The 16,828-nt window shown below is 48.5% G+C and overlaps 1 protein-coding gene across 1 annotated transcript in view; it reads right to left on the bottom strand.

The window, feature by feature from the left end:
* Positions 1–16,828, bottom strand: part of ANKRD33B (ankyrin repeat domain 33B) — an 87,276-nt gene that overhangs the window by 28,842 nt on the left and 41,606 nt on the right. The window contains exon 2 of the mRNA XM_022581395.3: positions 11,956–12,085. Within this exon, the coding sequence (XP_022437103.2) occupies positions 11,956–12,085 (130 nt within the window). The remainder of the gene's footprint in view (positions 1–11,955; positions 12,086–16,828) is intronic.

Genomic DNA, 16,828 nt, shown 5'->3' with positions numbered 1-16,828 from the left:
TAAGAAACTGCCATTGACTGAGTGGGTTAAACAACAAACATTTATTTCTCACAGTTCTGGAGGCTGGGAAGTTCAAGATCAAGATGCCAGCAGATTCAGTGTCTGGTAAGAGCCCGCTTCCTGGTTCATAGGGTATCTTCTTGCTGTGTCCTCACATGGAAAAAAGGGTGAGGGAGCTCTCTGGAGTCTCTTGTATTAAAGCACTAACTCTATTCATGAGGGCTACACCCTCATGACCTAATTACCTCCCCAAAGCCCCACCTCCTATTACCATCACTTGGGGATTAGGATTCAACATATTAATTTGGAGAGAAGACATAAACATCCAGTTCATTGCAGTGACCAACAATAATCCCCAGGACCTGTCTTTGTATTCCCGCCACCCACCACCAATCACCTGACTCCTTTTCAGGCTAACTTCCAGAGTCTTCTACTCTCACTCTTGCTACTTATACCCCCCACCAAGTCTCCTGAAACCGTCTTCCATCATTCCCCAATGACTGTCTTGTAGCAATATCCAATGGTTACTAGTCAGTTCCCATCTTACTAGACATCTCTGTAGCATTTACCACTTGCTTGTTCCATCCTTTTGAAACTCTTTCTGCAAATGTCCTGACAGCTCACCCTTCTGCTTTTCTTCCTCTCTCTCCAGCCACTCAATTTTCTTTGTGGATTCTTCTGTTCCCTGCTTTCTGAAATGCCACTGTTCCTCAGACGTATGACCAAGCCCTCTTCTCATCCCCTACACGCTCCCTTGGTGATCCTATCCCCTCTCATCCTAAAACTTCCAGATCACTTACTGCTAGCTAATCTCTCTTTCTGAGTTTCTTACCTAAATATGTGTCTACTGGATATTTCATCTTGGGCATCCCACCAACAAAGCAAACTCAACACATCAAACCCAAAACACGTTTCTTCCAAACCTGCTCCTCTCACCCACATTCCTTATTCAATGCTGAATACCACCAATAACTGACAGAGGTGCCCAAGACAGAAATCTGGGCTTTCTCTTCAGCCCTCCCCTAACCCCTTCCCCATCCAAGTATCATGGAATTCTGGCAAGGCCACCTCTTAAACATCTTCCAAACCTGTCCGTGTTTCTCCATTCCCACTTCTAACCTAGATGAGGGCCACCACATCCTTCCTGGGGTTCACCCCTCTCCTACCTGGACTTCCTGGTCCGATTTCTGCCCCATTCTCCACACCATCAGCAAGAAACTCTTCTGACCAACACAACTACTGCTTAAAACCCTTCATGGTTTCTACTCTTTAGACGAAGTCTCAACTCTTTAACCAGCTAGCTCCTTTTTTATCTGACCCTGCTCTCTGAAGGCCAGCAGAATATGCCACCTCAAAACATGCAACTTTGACATTTATTTTGAGCTGAAGGCAACTGAGAAGAAGCAATTACAAGAAAAGTTCCCTGTCCTCCCCCATTTGCCTAAAAGCAGGACATACATTTTCTTATTTTATTGCTTTATGTTTCCCCAGTTTTACTGAGATATAATTAACATGTATCACTGTGTTAAATTAAGGTGTACAGCATAATGATTTGACTTACATATATTGTGAAACATTACCATAGTAAGTTTAGTTAACATCCATCATCTCATATAGGTACCAAAAAGGGGGGGGGATGGTTTTTCTTCTTTGTGATGAGAACTCTTCAAAAACTGCTTTCCCTTGTCCTGTCATTTCTCCACAAATGTATTGCTCTTTATGGAAGATGACGTATAAGCCAGAGTTCTAAGCCACTTCCTTGAGTTATTCACTTTTCCCTGGGTGTCCCCCATTTACACATGCATGTTTATAGATGTCTGGTCCTCTCTTGTTAGTCTTTTATTACAGGGGTCTCAGTTGGGAACCCAGAAGGGTAGAGGGAAGGTTATTTTTCCTCCCCTATATCCCCGCTTCATTCTCAGCTCTTGCACCAATGCCCTTCTCCTCGACTCTTTAATCATAACTCTCTTTTTAATTCAGCCGTGTACCACACTTTCTCTAATCTGGTGGCCTTCCCACCAGGCTAGTTCCCCACCTGGTATACTCTTTCTTTGCCTTCTACCCAATTACCTGATGAGCCTTCCCTTCCACTGGAAGCTCTGCCCTGGTCCCCCAAGCCTGGATTAGGCACCTGAACCATCATGCCTCATGGTCCACATTTCCATGTGGCTGTGGATTCCCACAGCCACCACGCTTGCTCATAAGTTCAAAACTTCCAACTGACTGCAAGCTCAATATATATTTAGTAAGTAAAAGGGCAGAAGGATTCCTACTTCTCCCTTGAAAAAATTCACTTATCAAAAAGGTTGCTAGTTTTCAAGCCATAACCCACATTAACTAAGATTACATGGCCATCACAATTATTAATTCAACATGTAATTGGGTACCAATGATGGGCTAAACGTCTTGTTTATTCCTTTATTCAAGGAAAGGAAACAGACAATAAACCTGTGCAGACCTAAAAATGGAATTAGGGCTGTCTAAAGACTTGATTGGTCTGACACCAGGTACTCAAAATATACTTTTCCAAACCAGCCAGTAGAGGGAACTGTTGATTGGAAATATCAGGTCCCAACAGCACTGAGGAAGAGAACAGATTCTTCGTCCCCATCCAGAGGAGGGGAAAATGCACAAGGGGAGCAGAGGGCAGGCAGCACAGACAGGCTTTCCTCTAGTCTGACCGAGGAGCAGGGCCAGCTGCTGCAAAGGAGGTGGCATTGCTGTGCTCAGTCAGAAAGGCTCCAAAAAATGGAGTTTATGGGAAAAGGCGAGGTGATGCTAGGAAACCTCAGAGACGTGCCAAGTTCTAATGTACTTAAAACAGTAGAAACCGAGTAAAAGGAAAACACTTCAAAAATCCATAAAAATCACAATGAAGTCAGACTAGAAATCGTGATCCAGCTGTAGTGATAATAAGATAAATACAATGAAGAGGCATTGGCCTGCCTCAGGCCAAGTCATACGTTCTCCTCTGAAGCGGGACACTCCCCAAATCCAGTTCACAATTCAGAACACACACAGGCAGCCTGAGCCTGCCAGCCACTCCTGGGAGCCTCACTGCCACCCTGTCCCCAGCAAACAAGTGACATGAATAATGCCAGGCTGGCTCTCAGTGCATTTCCTCCAAAATCTTAAAGATAAGTTCAAGGAATAACAAGTTTTAAGGATGCACCAGAGGTTACTTGTACTGAACCAGCTTGATATTATCACCAGTTCGGAAGGACCCCTGTAGTTTTCTCACTTCATCTTACTCCTGCTCTTCTGTTCAAGGGGAAGAAGAAACGGAGAAAGTAAACACCTAACGCCATCCCCGGGGCGTGTAATTCATTTCTTTGGTTATATCCTACTTTATACTTTTGTTAGGGGAAGTAAGGTAGAAATTGAAATTACTGGCTGAATGAGATTTAGGGATTATTTGAGGCTTTACTTTCATATATCCTCTCCATGGTAAAGGCCTAACTTAGATTCAGCTGTATCTTTATTCTGCATAAAGACCTGAGAAGGCGAGACTTCGCAGAGAACGCGGCCAGGCAGACCCAGGCATTTGCATCCTCATTTACACTCCCGACTCTCAGACGAGCTACACAGCTACGATATCAAATAATAGAAACATGTGGTCACTTTACAGTTTTCCTTAACCACACAGATTCTGTGGGGGCCAAAGGTGACTGAGGTCACTCCACCGCCCTGGCCAGCGATTTGTTTTGCCTGGGGCAGGGTGTGTGATGCAACCCTGCCCCGTAACTGAAGCTGTGCTGGAGGCTTCTGGAGATGTTTTCCCATCTTAGAGAATAGAACATGAACAGGGATTTGTTCCTCCTTCCTGAAGCCTCCTGTGCTGTAACATGAAGCCACGCTGCTTGGAGCTGCCAGGCCATCTTGGGACCATGAGGCAAAAGGTCAGGAGCATTTCTGAGAAGCCGGCTCCAGGTCCTGACATCAGGAGGCCATGCAATGAAGCAACCCCCCAACTGTTGCCTTCAGACACATCATATTGCAAGAGAAGACTGTTTCCTCATCGTTGAAGCTTGTTTTGTTGGGTATTCAGTAGACTGCACCCAAAAGCACCGTAGCAGATCCTAGGCTCCAATAAGAATCAGGGAAACACAAAGAGCAAGCGAAGTCCATTTTGAGTTGACAAACTCTCAACCCTTGGGAACGTGGTGGGAAATATAAATTGGTACAGCTTTTCCTAAAGGCCACTCGGCAGGGGCTACGTAAATGTGCACATTTAAAAGGTGGGCGTCCTTTGATGAAGCGGTTGAGTTCTAAGAATCTATCTGTGCATTTCTTCTCTTTCCTCCTCTGCCCTGCTCTGACCGCCACAGACCACACCTGCCGGGTTCCTTAGCCCTGAAGTCTCAGGTGTGACTGAGCAGGGGCCCGGTGGAAGGAGGGCGGGTATGAGCCCCTGTCCCCTGCCCACCTCCCTCCTCGAGTGGCTCAGGTGTCCCAGGTCCCAACACCTGGGGGCAGCCTTCCCGGGCTCTCTCCCTCTCCAGGGCCTGCCCCTGAGCTCTGCTGCCACCTCTACTCACAGCCCCCTTACCCATTCCTCAGCTTAGACTCTGAGCGCACCTGCCGCTCCACCTGTTTCCGGCCGGGATGCTGACAGGTACACCCTCCCCAGAGATGCGCCCCTCGTCCCCAGCCCGTCAACACAAAGGGCTCCACTCCAGCATGGTCTGAAACAGCCTCATTCAGAAACCCGTGCACACTAGACTTTAAATTTGGGAGATGGGGTTACGTGTGCCCTTGCCCGCCCTGTAGACCCAGCACTTAGCACAGCCCTTGGACATGAAGTGACTGCTGAATAAATATTTGTTTTAAAAGAGGATCTTGTGGGGCTTCCCTGGTGGCGCAGTGGTTGAGAGTCCACCTGCTGATGCAGGGGACACGGGTTCGTGCCCCGGTCCGGGAGGATCCCACACGCCGTGGAGCGGCTGGGCCTGTGAGCCATGGCCGCTGAGCCTGCGCGTCCGGAGCCTGTGCTCCGCAACGGGAGAGGCCACAATAGTGAGAGGCCCGCGTACCGCAAAAAAAAAAAAGAGGATCTTGTACAGAGTGGATGACCCATGGCTTACCGAACTGTCTCAGTTACTGGACTCGGGGGACACGGCCCCGAACACACCATCACTCGGGTGTGCCGCTGTAAGAGGCAGGGAAATCTCGTGTGCACAAGTCTACACGGAAAGATCCCCTAGATAGACTGAGTGAAAAAAATTAGAATCACAGTCTCTACAGAATTACCCCATTCACGGAAATAAAAGGTGCGTGCACACCCTTTGTGTTTAAAAGGAGAGAGAGTGAGTTCTGGAAATGTAACCAGCTGGAACGTGGTCAGTCAATGAGAGAATTGGGGAGAGTGAAAAGGTACTTCTTTTTTTTATATAATAATACTTCTGTGGTGATTTTTCACTGTAAGCATGTATTACTAGACATCTTTTGGAATTAAGACATCATCAAATAAATAAAGCTGGTTATGGAACTGGATTAAAACGGGACATCATTTGATTCTATCAGCTGAAAGCCCAAACAGCCTCTCTTTGGTCAAACAGTACATGAAAGTCATGAGCAGATGCTCAGTTGCTTTCCTTTATTCTCCCTTTGATTTAGTGACAGCTCTGTGTCCCTCCGACATCTCACCCAGGTCCATGAACTACCCCTACCCCACCCCACCCCTGGCTCTTATACCCACGGACAGGCACCCTGGGTCATCATTCGGTATAGGAACATGGAAAGCCCCAGTTCTCAGAGTGAGGTCCCCAGACCAGCGGCATCGGCATCACCGGGGAACTCACTGAAAGGCACAGTCTCGAGCCCCACCCCAGACCTACACAATCCAGGACTCCAGGGGTGGGGCCCAGAAATCCGTGTTTTAACCAAATCTGGGTTAAAACATAGATTACCCACCTGTGGGTGACAGCGATCCCGCTTGTAACCGAGCAGGACCCTATGAGGCCTTCACGGGACAGACCACCACCCCCTGTGTCCTCTGCCTTCCTCTTGTTGGTAGAAAAACTTTAGCCTCGGGGGCCTCCCCCGAGTTCCAAAGAACAAATTTAATCAGAGAAGTGAGAAAATGCAGAAACAAAGGAAAACAGGCAAGCAAGACAAATTAATAATGGTTTCGCCATTAAACAAAGTCAAGGCCCTTGAGTTCCTCCTCAAGGGCTACAGACGATAGAATCTGAGCCATGTCCTTTAAGCTATTTTGCAGATACCGAAGTCCCCACCAGGTGGGAGAAGTTAACCGTATGCTACCCACAGGCATGTAGACCCCCAGACGGGTCGGATCCAGAAGGTTGATGATGTTGACTCCCAGTTACTTCCCACCAGCCAATCAGAAGAGCGTCCACGAGCTGATCACACACCCCACAGCCCCTTCCCTCACCCTGTCTTTAAAAACCTCTCCCTGAAGGCCTCTGGGGAGCTCGGGCCTTTTAAGCAGTAGGTGCCTGGACTCCTTGCTGGGTGCCTGCAATAAACGCTGCCCTCTCCTCCACCACACCTGCTGTCAGGACACTGGCTTTACTGCCTGCGGGCGAGTAGACCCAAGTTTGGTTCAGTAGCAAGCTCAAGGCTGTGCTCTCAGAGAGGGAAGCAGCCCCGTGAGGTCACGACCTCCACCTGCGGCAATAAATTAGGGGAAAACGCTTCCTTACATGGAGGCAATTAAGAGAAAGAAGGACAAGCTTTCTAATTGGACTTCTTTTAAAGTAGCACAAGAACCATGCTCCCCCTCCTTCCCCTCCCCCTAAACAATTCAATCCTAAAGCTCCGGTGGGCAGAGCCAGGAGGCCTCCCGCACCCCCGAAGCCCTGGGTGGGTGTCCCAGGGCTCAGAGCCCCCGTGGAGGGAGCGGGGACCACGCAGAGGTGAGAGTGGTTAAGAAACAGACACTACAGACAGAACTTGGACGAATCAGTCAATAGGCCGAGGATCGTGGAAGCCAGGAAAAAGAGAAAATACGTTACAATATTTTGTTTCTATAAAAGAAGATGGAAAGGAACTTATCTATGCATCCAGTCGTTAACAATGGTTATTACCTCTAGAAAGTAAAATGGGAAAGAACTAAGAGTGAGCAGGTAAGAGATCTTCACCCTTAAGTTTAATTGCTTTATGTGTTTAATTGCTTATGTGTTGTTTTTTTCCAAACATTGTGTATCGTTTTCCACGATCAGCTTATAAGAACATCAGCAAGGCTGAGTGGAGAAAGCACCCAGGATGGCCACCACGTTGCCAGCCTCCTGCACGACCCGGTCTGGGTCACATCCCCACCCCCCTGCCACGCCCTCACCTCTGGTACCCACATACTTAAACACACCCCAGCCATGTGAGTCCTGCCAACTGCCCTCCAGTCTAACTCTGTCTGGGGGGGAGGCTCCACCGGGGACCACCAGCGCTCTTGAGGTCACAGCAGGAGGGCCATGAACACAGGAGTCTTGTCCCCTGTCCCAGTTTCCCGCCCATGACCAAAGCAATAGGGAGAAGCCTTATCGGTACTAGAAACCACAGAAGGACACCATCCACTGGCCAGAATTCCAGAAAGGAATTTCTGTCAGAGGCAGTGGAGACAGGAGCCAGCTGTAGGGAAGGATGGGGCATTACAGGGTTTTCTTTTTGTTTCTCTTTTTAACTTTTAATTTTATATTAGGATATAGCTGATTAACTATGTTGTGATGGTTTCAGGTGACTCAGCCATACATATACATGTATCCATTCTCTCCCAAACTCCCCTCCCACCCAAGCTACCAGATAACATTGAGCAGAGTTCCCTGTGCTGTACAGTAGGTCCTTGTTGGTTATCCATCTTAAATATAGCAGTGTGTACGTGTCAATCCCAAACTCCCTAACTATCCCTTCTCCCCACCCTTCCCCCCTGGTAGCTATAAGTTCGTTCTCAAAGTCCATGAGTCTGTGCATTACATGTGTTTGAGTAGACCTGGGGCAACTCCAGCAGTGCCCCAGGGAAAAAGGGGGGCTGCGGGGATGCACGGAGACCCACTGATGCCATTTCCAATGCCCAGGCACACAAGCCAAGCAGGAGACCTGAGGTGCTCCCACGCCCAGCTCCTGCGGCCAGCAGAAACGACACCAGGTAGGGGTGTGTGGTGCTCAACCTTGGCCGGCATAGACCGCTGCCCCACCGCACGCCTGCAGCCCAGGGACGGGAGCCGCCGCTGTGACTGCCCTCAGCCCCACCTGGATTTCTCCCTCTGCACCCCAGGCCTCAGACCCAGAGCCTGGAAAGCACATGGAGCCCTTTCCTTCTCCCTTTGCTGGGCCTCTCTCTAACCTTGAAAGGACCTGTGTCATCTTTGACTTAAATAAACCAGTTCAGGGAAGCACAGGCTCTGCTTAAAGATGAGCGTTATGGACTAAACGTTGTATTCCTCCGAATTCCTATGTTGAAGCCCCGAGCCCCCAACATGACTGTACTTCGAGATGGAGCCTTTGTGCGGGTAACTTAAGGTTAAATGAGGTCAGAAGAGTGGTGCCTGATCTAATAGGACTGGTGTCCTCATAAAAGGAGACACCAGAGACCTGGATCTTGCTCTCTCCACCGTACAAGGACACAGCAGGAAGATGCCACATGCTTGCCAGGAACCAAATGGTCCAGCACCTTGACCTTGGACTTCCAGCCTCCAAAACTGTAAGAAATAAATTTCTGTTGTTTAAGCTCCCAATTTATGGTATTTTGGTAATAGCAGCCCAAACGGGCTAAGACATAAGTATTCTCATGAAGAAAAAAATAAATTTAACCCAATGAATAGCATAAAAACAAACTGATGAAGAAATATGAAGCACTTCCACAGATCCTGGAGTAAAAGATAGAAAAGAAAAAAACAATGATGAGAGAAAGCTGTGACGTGAGGACCTAACCTACACCTAAGAGGGAACCCCAGAAAGCAAAAACAAAGCAAGGCAGATGCAGCGTTCAAAGAGATAACAGAAAAGTGTTCCCTGAAGTAAAAATATGCCTAATATAAGTCAAACACAGAGAGCAGGAATGGAAATATACGATAATGACAGTTGGGTTTTTTTTTGTTGGTGGTGGTTGGTTGGGTTCTTCTCAAGGATAGGGGGCAGGAGATCTTTATAGGCTGAGAAACAGGGTATCAACAAAGACAAAAATTAGGCTGGACTCAGACTATTCCTCTGCAACACGAAATTTTTTTTTAAAAGAAAAGCAAAAGACAAGTTGTTATTTTCTGAATGAAAACAAAATAAAAACATTTTCAAATAGGCAAGAATTCAGAAAGTGCCTCATGGGTATTAAACAACCACTAATATCCCTACACACATAAAGAGCTCTCGCAAATCAATAAGTAACCTCGCCTTCCTGTACTTTCTCATACTCCGGGATGAGACTCGTGCTCTCGTCCATGCCTTGGCCCTGCTGCTCAGGAACGCCTGGCATCCCTTCTGTATTCCGGCAGGGACTGGAGTCTGACGCTCCACACTTTCCTCCTGCCATGAAGACCTCTTACTTGGATGGCTCAGCATTTCAAAGGCCTGGGGACCGAGTGGAGGCAACGTTTCTCCGACCACCGCTCCTTTCATGTACACCCCTCTGAGCTGGCGTTCCAAAGGCTGAAAGCCAGCCCAGACCCGCCTCTCCCCTACAGCCCACCATCACGACCACCAGAACCTGAGCCTTCTGCCACTCAGCTTCTGCTCCCTCTCTGCTCTCTGAAACAGCCTCTGTGCCCACCAGGATCATCTCGCCCGTCACCACACACCCAGCCTCACGCCACTCAAATGCATTCCCTCGCATTGTATCTAGACCCTTGATGACCTGGTCCCCTGCCTCCTCGTGGGGCCACCTCTCCCCCATCCTAGACACACATGGTCCTTGGCTCTTCCTAAGACATGCCTGGCTCCCTATTGGTCCTGAAGCTCTGTGGTGCACCGGCTGGCATGGCCTCCCTCTGAGCTCTGCAATGCCCAGCTCAATGCCCACCCCCTCCAGGACCCGTGTCCCAAACCACCAGGCTAGACGGGGTGTTCCCACGCCAAGGCTCTCAGCGCACCCGTTCATCAGAGCCCCATCAGATGGCCACTTAGCTGGACAATTACTCAAGGGCAGCAGTGCCCTTCACTTCACCACCCCTGGTCCCTGCCCAGGTTCTTGGCCAGTGGGGGTAATGAGTGATAAGGTCACGGTCACTGAACGCCTCTCACAATATCCTTTTACTCTTTTGCTGTTCAGGACGTTGTGCACCTGGGCTTTCAAAGTCTGGAGTGCCTCCATGCAGGGAAAGCTTCACGCCCTGACACCTGACGAGGTGGACGTGTGTGAGCACAGCCCTGACACCTGGCTAAGTTTGGGGGGTTTTCTGCCTTAGGCTTCTCGATTGAAAAGCAGGTGAGCACAGACTACTTCCCGTTATGGGGACAAAACTGCAAGATGCTGAGTCTCTGCTTCCCCTGGGCTCCGCAATCAGTCACCCACGCTGGATTAGACACAGGGGCCTGTGATGCAAGACAGGACAGGGAAGTCCCCCTTGGGTGTCAGCGGCAGAAATTCCCTTTCCACAATCAACACGCTGTGTGGTTTGGGGCATTTTCTGCAGCGTCCCGGCCCTGAGTCTGCTTCTCAACAACCCTCAGCAACGGTGACCCACATTCTTTAATAAACAAACGCCTTTTCTTCCTAACTCAGCCAGGAGTAGCTCCTCTGCTGGAAGCCGAGAACCTGAGTGATGCAACAGACGCAATCTTGACGGCCAAGAATTTTGAAAGTGGTCTATTACAAACCCGGTTAGTACCATGGTCACAAAGGAAGTGCAGTTCTGAAGGGACAAGCACAGTTTCATGTTTGTCCCCAAAATGTCCGAGTACAATTCCAGAAGAGGGCACTTGGCAATGCTGGCATAAGGACCACCTCTGCAGACGGACACCCCAGGACGAAGTTCGCTCACCCTTTACAAGGTGCTCTCATTACCAGCCTCACCTTGTTCCGCTGATACACTCTCTGCAAGAAGCCCCTGGTTTCCTTTACCTCCCCAAGCCAAGTGCAAGGCTACCTCATAAACATGTCCGCTTTTGTACGTTCACTGTCACTCGTGCCTCCTCCACTCACGAGTTCACCAGCATCTCCCAGATCCCGGGAGCACAGGGTGGGGTGCAGTGCTCTGGGGTAGGGGACGTGGAGCTGGCTTTCTGGTGCAGCTTGATGTTCAAAGACTTCGGGCGGTTTCAGAGCTAGCTCTGCCCCACACTGAGTCCTGCACTGGTGTGTAAACTGCACGTGGAACAGACAGCAGACCTGACTCCCTACTAGGTCTATTCCTTTTGCTCTCACCTTTGTGCTCTGTCGCCTGTGCTTAGTCATGCTGGCTCTGCACCTTTTGTAAAAGAATGTTGCCTACAGCCTGAAATATACAGGATAGCTCATTCTCCAGGCCCTGACCTTTAAAGGTGTGACGCTTTTCCATCCACATAGAGATAAAAAGTTGCAAAACAGAAAACAACAACTGTCTTGTTGGAGGTTTATAGGAACATTGTGACCAGACCTGCTCAGACAGCTGCAAGAACAAAGGATTCTGGCAGGAGGAAGTTTCCAACAACCAGCCACACTCCCTCCCCTTTTAGTATAAAAGAAGCCTGAATTCTAACTCACGGAAGACGGTTCTTTGGGACACTAGTCCGCCTGCACCATCCTCTTGGTCTGCTGGTTTTCTGAATAAAGTCACTGTTCCTCACCCTAACACCTCACCTCTGGGTTGACCGGCCTGTCATGCAGAGAGCAGTATGAGCTTGGACTCAGCAACACACTGTCCCAAACACACAAAGAGAATGTCACCCACCTTCAGCCCTTTCCTTGTCCCTCTTAGCAGTAAAGCACGACCTCTGATCAACTACATCCTTCTGCCGTCAATCTCAGGAGCGAGGTCAAGTGCAGCCCCCAGCAACACTGCCTGGGAGGGAAGAGAAGCTGGGTCTTACCTGCCTGTGCAGCCGTGATTAGGGCCGTGTTGCCCTCGCTGTCCTGCCAGTTGACGTCAACGTGGGGGCAGTCTGCGAAGGCCACCACAGTATCCACAAAGCCGTGGTAGCAGGCGACAATGAGGCCGGTCTAGAAATGAAGAGGGAAGCAGGTCAGAGGGGAAGAGCAAGCATCACCACCCAACAGCAGCATGCATCCCCTGCCCTGCTGGGCACGACGGGCAGGAGTGAGGTGAGGACCCAGTCCGGGTTCTCAGCACCAGATTAGAGCAGCTGGCCATGGTCCATTCGCAGGTGTGTGCTGAGCGCTGCGAAGAGCGAGGTGCTGTGCTTGGAAATTCAGGGACAAAGACCCCGCCCTCGGGGTGTTCCATTCTAACGGGAGGAAGAGGCATCAACTACAGACCTAAGGTGTAAGTGTGCTATAAAGTAGACTGGATCAGGGCAGTTGTGAGCCCCAAGGCCACGCGGCTCAGTCTGGAACAGGTGCTGGGGCGGGCTCACTGAGATGGGGCGCTGGGCGCAGACCAAGGAGGTGGGGGAAGACGCCAAGGGGACCTGGAGGGGGAGGGGCAGGCAGAAGGCCATGCCTGGCTGCCCAGGGACCAGCCTGGAGGCTGGTGACCACAGGTGGCCTCAGTGGCCAGAGCAGGACTGGAGTTTGCTCTGAGCGAGATGGGGAACGTTTGGGGCAGTCCGCTGTCAATAGTTTGCATCAGTTCTGGCTGCTGGGTGGAAAACAGACTCTAAGAGTGGGAGCACGGAGAACAGGTGGGGCTGTGGTGACCCCCTTTCCTGGCACACAGCCCCTAAAACCCTCAGAGTTTGCTTTTTGGATGCTAACGAGATGACTCTTGGTGGCTTCAGGATGGGGGCTGGTCTCTAGGAGAGCTTATTAGAAGGTTAGATCTTTAAGCTCCACTGCCCCTCCCACCCCTACTCCTACCTCTGGGGTGGGGAGGAGAGGGTGGAAAACTGAGTCCAAGGACTAATGGCCAATGATTTAATAGCTGAGCAAATCATACCTACTTAATGAAACCCCCATAACATCCTAAACAAGGGGGTTCAGAAAGCTGCTGGGTTGGTGAACATACAGAGGTGCCAGGAGAAAGCATGGAAGCCTCGCACCCCTCCCCAATGCCTGGTCCCGTGCTTCTCTTCCATCTGGCTGTTCCTGAGTTACAGACCTTATAATAAAGCAGCAGCAGGATGTAAAGCACTTTCCCAAGTTCTGTGAGTCGTTCTAGCAAATTACTGAACCCGAGGGGGGGCTGCGGGAAACCCCAGATTTATAGCCAGTCAGGCAGAAGGTGGCCCATGGGTCCTGCGACTAGCATCTGAGCTGGGGGCAGTCTTGGGGGACTGAGCCCTTAACCCATGGGGTCCTTGCTGACTCTAGATAGTGTCAGAATTTAATTGAATTTTTAGACACCCTGCTGGTGTCGGAGAACTGGTGTGGAAAAACAACATGGATTTGGTGTCAGAGAAAACCCCAACGCTTGACATCAGGAAAAAGAAAACACCACAGGGTGTTTTTTTCTGCAGATGCTGGACAGGCGATGACAGTGGTCATCATGCACCAGGAAGCAGGACGAGAACCCCACGTGCTGGCACCCTGACCACAGATTTCTAGCCTCCAGAACTGTGAGAAATAAATTTCTGTTGTTAAGCTGCCCATTTTACGGTATTTTGTTATAGCATCCCAAGCTGATTAAGTCACCGTGTCACAAAGGATTCGGTGAGATCCTAAAATTCAACCCAGGGTAAGAATTCAAGATCCAGAGTTAATGATCAAGTGACTCAGAGCCCTGCCAGCTGCACCCACCAGCGCTCGGGGACGCAAACCTTAAGTTTAAGGCAATCCCACAGTGGCCCAGCTCTATTTTTACCAGATTTTTAATAAGAATGTAATTGTTCATGGAATGAGGAGAGGGCATGGGCAACCCCTCACGCTTATCTCAATAAGGCTCCCAGTTGCCCACCCAATATATTAAATGTCAAATATTAGAATTTTTTAAGTTTTAGAGAATACTGTTCATTTTTTAACACTGACATACATACTACAGCAAAGTGAACTGTATAATTCTGTGACTATAGTAAAGGCTATCTAATACCTTCCTGCTTGTGCATTCTTTGAAATAGGTCATTCTATCTACAGAATGAAATGTTTCACAATAATTTAATTTTAAGGAGAAATAAGCATGGCGTCAGCCCAGGCAGGCTCTACTTCTAAGCTTTCAGTGTCTCTGATAACCAGAGGTCACTGCCACCAACACCTGCATCCTCCCAGCTAACTTGTCAGCTCACTGCTACATACATGGTCCAGAAAACTTGGGATTCCCCGCATCGTAAATGCCGCAGTCTCACTCTGAGTTTCTTTGGATGACAGTATTTCTCGAATATTCTACAATCATCTCCTGACTTATAAATGAGGCATGTTGTACAAAATGTAGCCACTTCCTTTTTATATAATTCCACAAGGAGCTCATAGCTACTACAGAAAAAAAATCCAGAAACATATATTAGAAAAAAATTTTTCAGTCCAGACACACAATCTCACACACACACACACACACACACACACACACACACACACACTTTTAAAAAAAATTTTAAACCAAAACACAGGATTATTTCCTATATGTTTGTCAGGAATATACAGCAACATCTACCAATAAAAGTAATTCTGTGTCAACATTTCCAGCGGCTGTGGGGTATCATACATATTGCAGAATCTTAGTTATTTAATGGATCCCTATTCTTGGACTCTGAGATTTTTTTCCTGTTTTTCTCTATTATGAGTCAAGCCTGCAATGAAAATTCCTAGAGCTGAGGCTGTGTGCATATCATTTCTTATTTTCTCAGAGGACATTCTTAGAAGCTGTATTTCTGGATTAAAGGAAAGAGTTATTCTGAAAGTTTTTTAACACATATTTCAAACCCACCCTACAGAAACATCTCAAAGGACATCTACTTTCACCAATCCTGCCAACCCAACCATTAGTTACGGATTCCAGGGAATTCCCTGGTGGTCCAGTGCACTTTCACTGCTGAGGGCCCAGATTCAATGCCTGGTCAGGGAAATAAGGTCCTGCAAGCCACGTGGTATAGCCAAAAAAAAAAAAGGATTCCGGTTAAAAGGAAGACTTCCCTTTGGCAGGTAATAAATAAAGGGATGCTCTCCAGGGCTCCTGAAGTTCCTGGTTCTTTTGCAATCAGCCTCACCTCCACTTCTTCCTATCCCAATCAAAAGGGGGTCTGTTCTAGAACCACAGCCCCTTCCAGCCCCTAAGGTAAGCCTTCCCTAAATGTGAAGTAAGCCCCTTCTGATGGTGGCCTTGGAAATCTTAGCATAACCTTAGGTCAGAAATGAAGATTATCAGGAAAAAAAAATAGATAATGCAATTTAAGGACTCAGGATAAAATGGTATTGAACACAGAAGTAGTAGCTCTAGTCTCCACAGAGACTTCCATTACTACTAAAAATCATTACCTTTATTACTTATTTTCTGGGAATCTGTTCCAAACGGCTGACATTTCCTTTTTTTTTTTTTGCGGTACACGGGCCTCTCACTGTTGTGGCCTCTCCCGTTGCGGAGCACAGGCTCCAGATGCGCAGGCTCAGCGCCCATGGCTCACGGGCCCAGCCGCTCCGCGGCATGCGGGACCCTCCCAGACCGGGGCACGAACCCGTGTCCCCTGCATTGGCAGGCGGACTCCCAACCACTGCGTCACCAGGGAAGCCCTGACATTTCCATTTTTAACACTGGTGTTTAGCTATAACTTAAACTCTGTTTTGGCTGGGTCATCTTGGTGCCCCCGACAGGAAGCTGGGAGGGGAGCTACAATCTTTAGCAACCCCTGACCATGGCGTCCCAAGACCATTCAACAAAGGACCTGTCACAAAGGAAAGTACTGTCCACCCGCCGAATCATCAGAAACCCACTAGCACGTGGTTCCCTGAAGCCACAGACAGCTTATTTTTTAAATTACAAACAAAGCATTCATGAGAACAAAATATTATTATTAAGGGGAAAAAAAAGTAAGGTACCTACAAGTGGAAGCCCCCATTTAGAGGTCAGCTAGAAACTCTAGGCCCTCGAAATACAGCCCTAATTTTCAAAGCCTACATACAGTGGAAAAGTCAGAGCAATGATAACAGAATAAAGTTGAGATGCTTCTGCTTCAAAATTGTAAGCATTTGTACATGAGAAACCAAAGATAAACAAACCAAAGCTCTATTCCTTGTAGGAAGAAAGGATGATATAACACTAGGATTCAAACAACATCATTTATTACATTAACAGATTAAAGGGGAGGGTGAAGAAAGAAGATCATCCTCTAAGTGTGTTAAACCTCTCAATACACACACACACAGACACACACACTAGCAAATGCACAGAAACATCTGGAAGGATTGCACCAAAATACTGAATTAGCATCCTCTGTAGAAGAAAGGGGAAGAGAGGTCTGTTAGTTTTATGTGTACCCAGATATTTGGTCAAACGTTACTCCAGGTGTTTCTGTGACAGTATTTTGGGGATGATATTAACATTTAAATCAGTAGATGCTGACTAAAGCAGATTACCCTCCATGACGTGCGTGGGCCTCATCCACTCAGTTGAAGGCCTGAACTGAAAAAGAATGACACACCCCCCCCGCCCCCGCAACCAGGAAGGAATTCTCCTGGCAGACTGCCCTTGGACTCAAACTACACCTCTCCCCTGGGTCTCCAGCCTGCCAGCCACCCTGCCGATTTTGGACTCGCCCAAGCTTCCACAATTGTGTGAACCAATTCCTTAAAATAAATGTCTCTATCCCCCTATATACAGAGATACAGATATAAATGGACAGCTATGGATAAATCTCACTA

The sequence above is a fragment of the Delphinapterus leucas genome, chromosome 3 (assembly GCF_059928025.1).
Source record: "Delphinapterus leucas isolate spDelLeu-1000000601 "Yukka" chromosome 3, BTC_Dleu_Yukka2, whole genome shotgun sequence".
Taxonomy (NCBI): Eukaryota; Metazoa; Chordata; class Mammalia; order Artiodactyla; family Monodontidae; genus Delphinapterus; species Delphinapterus leucas.
This window is presented reverse-complemented; position numbering and strand designations above follow the sequence as displayed.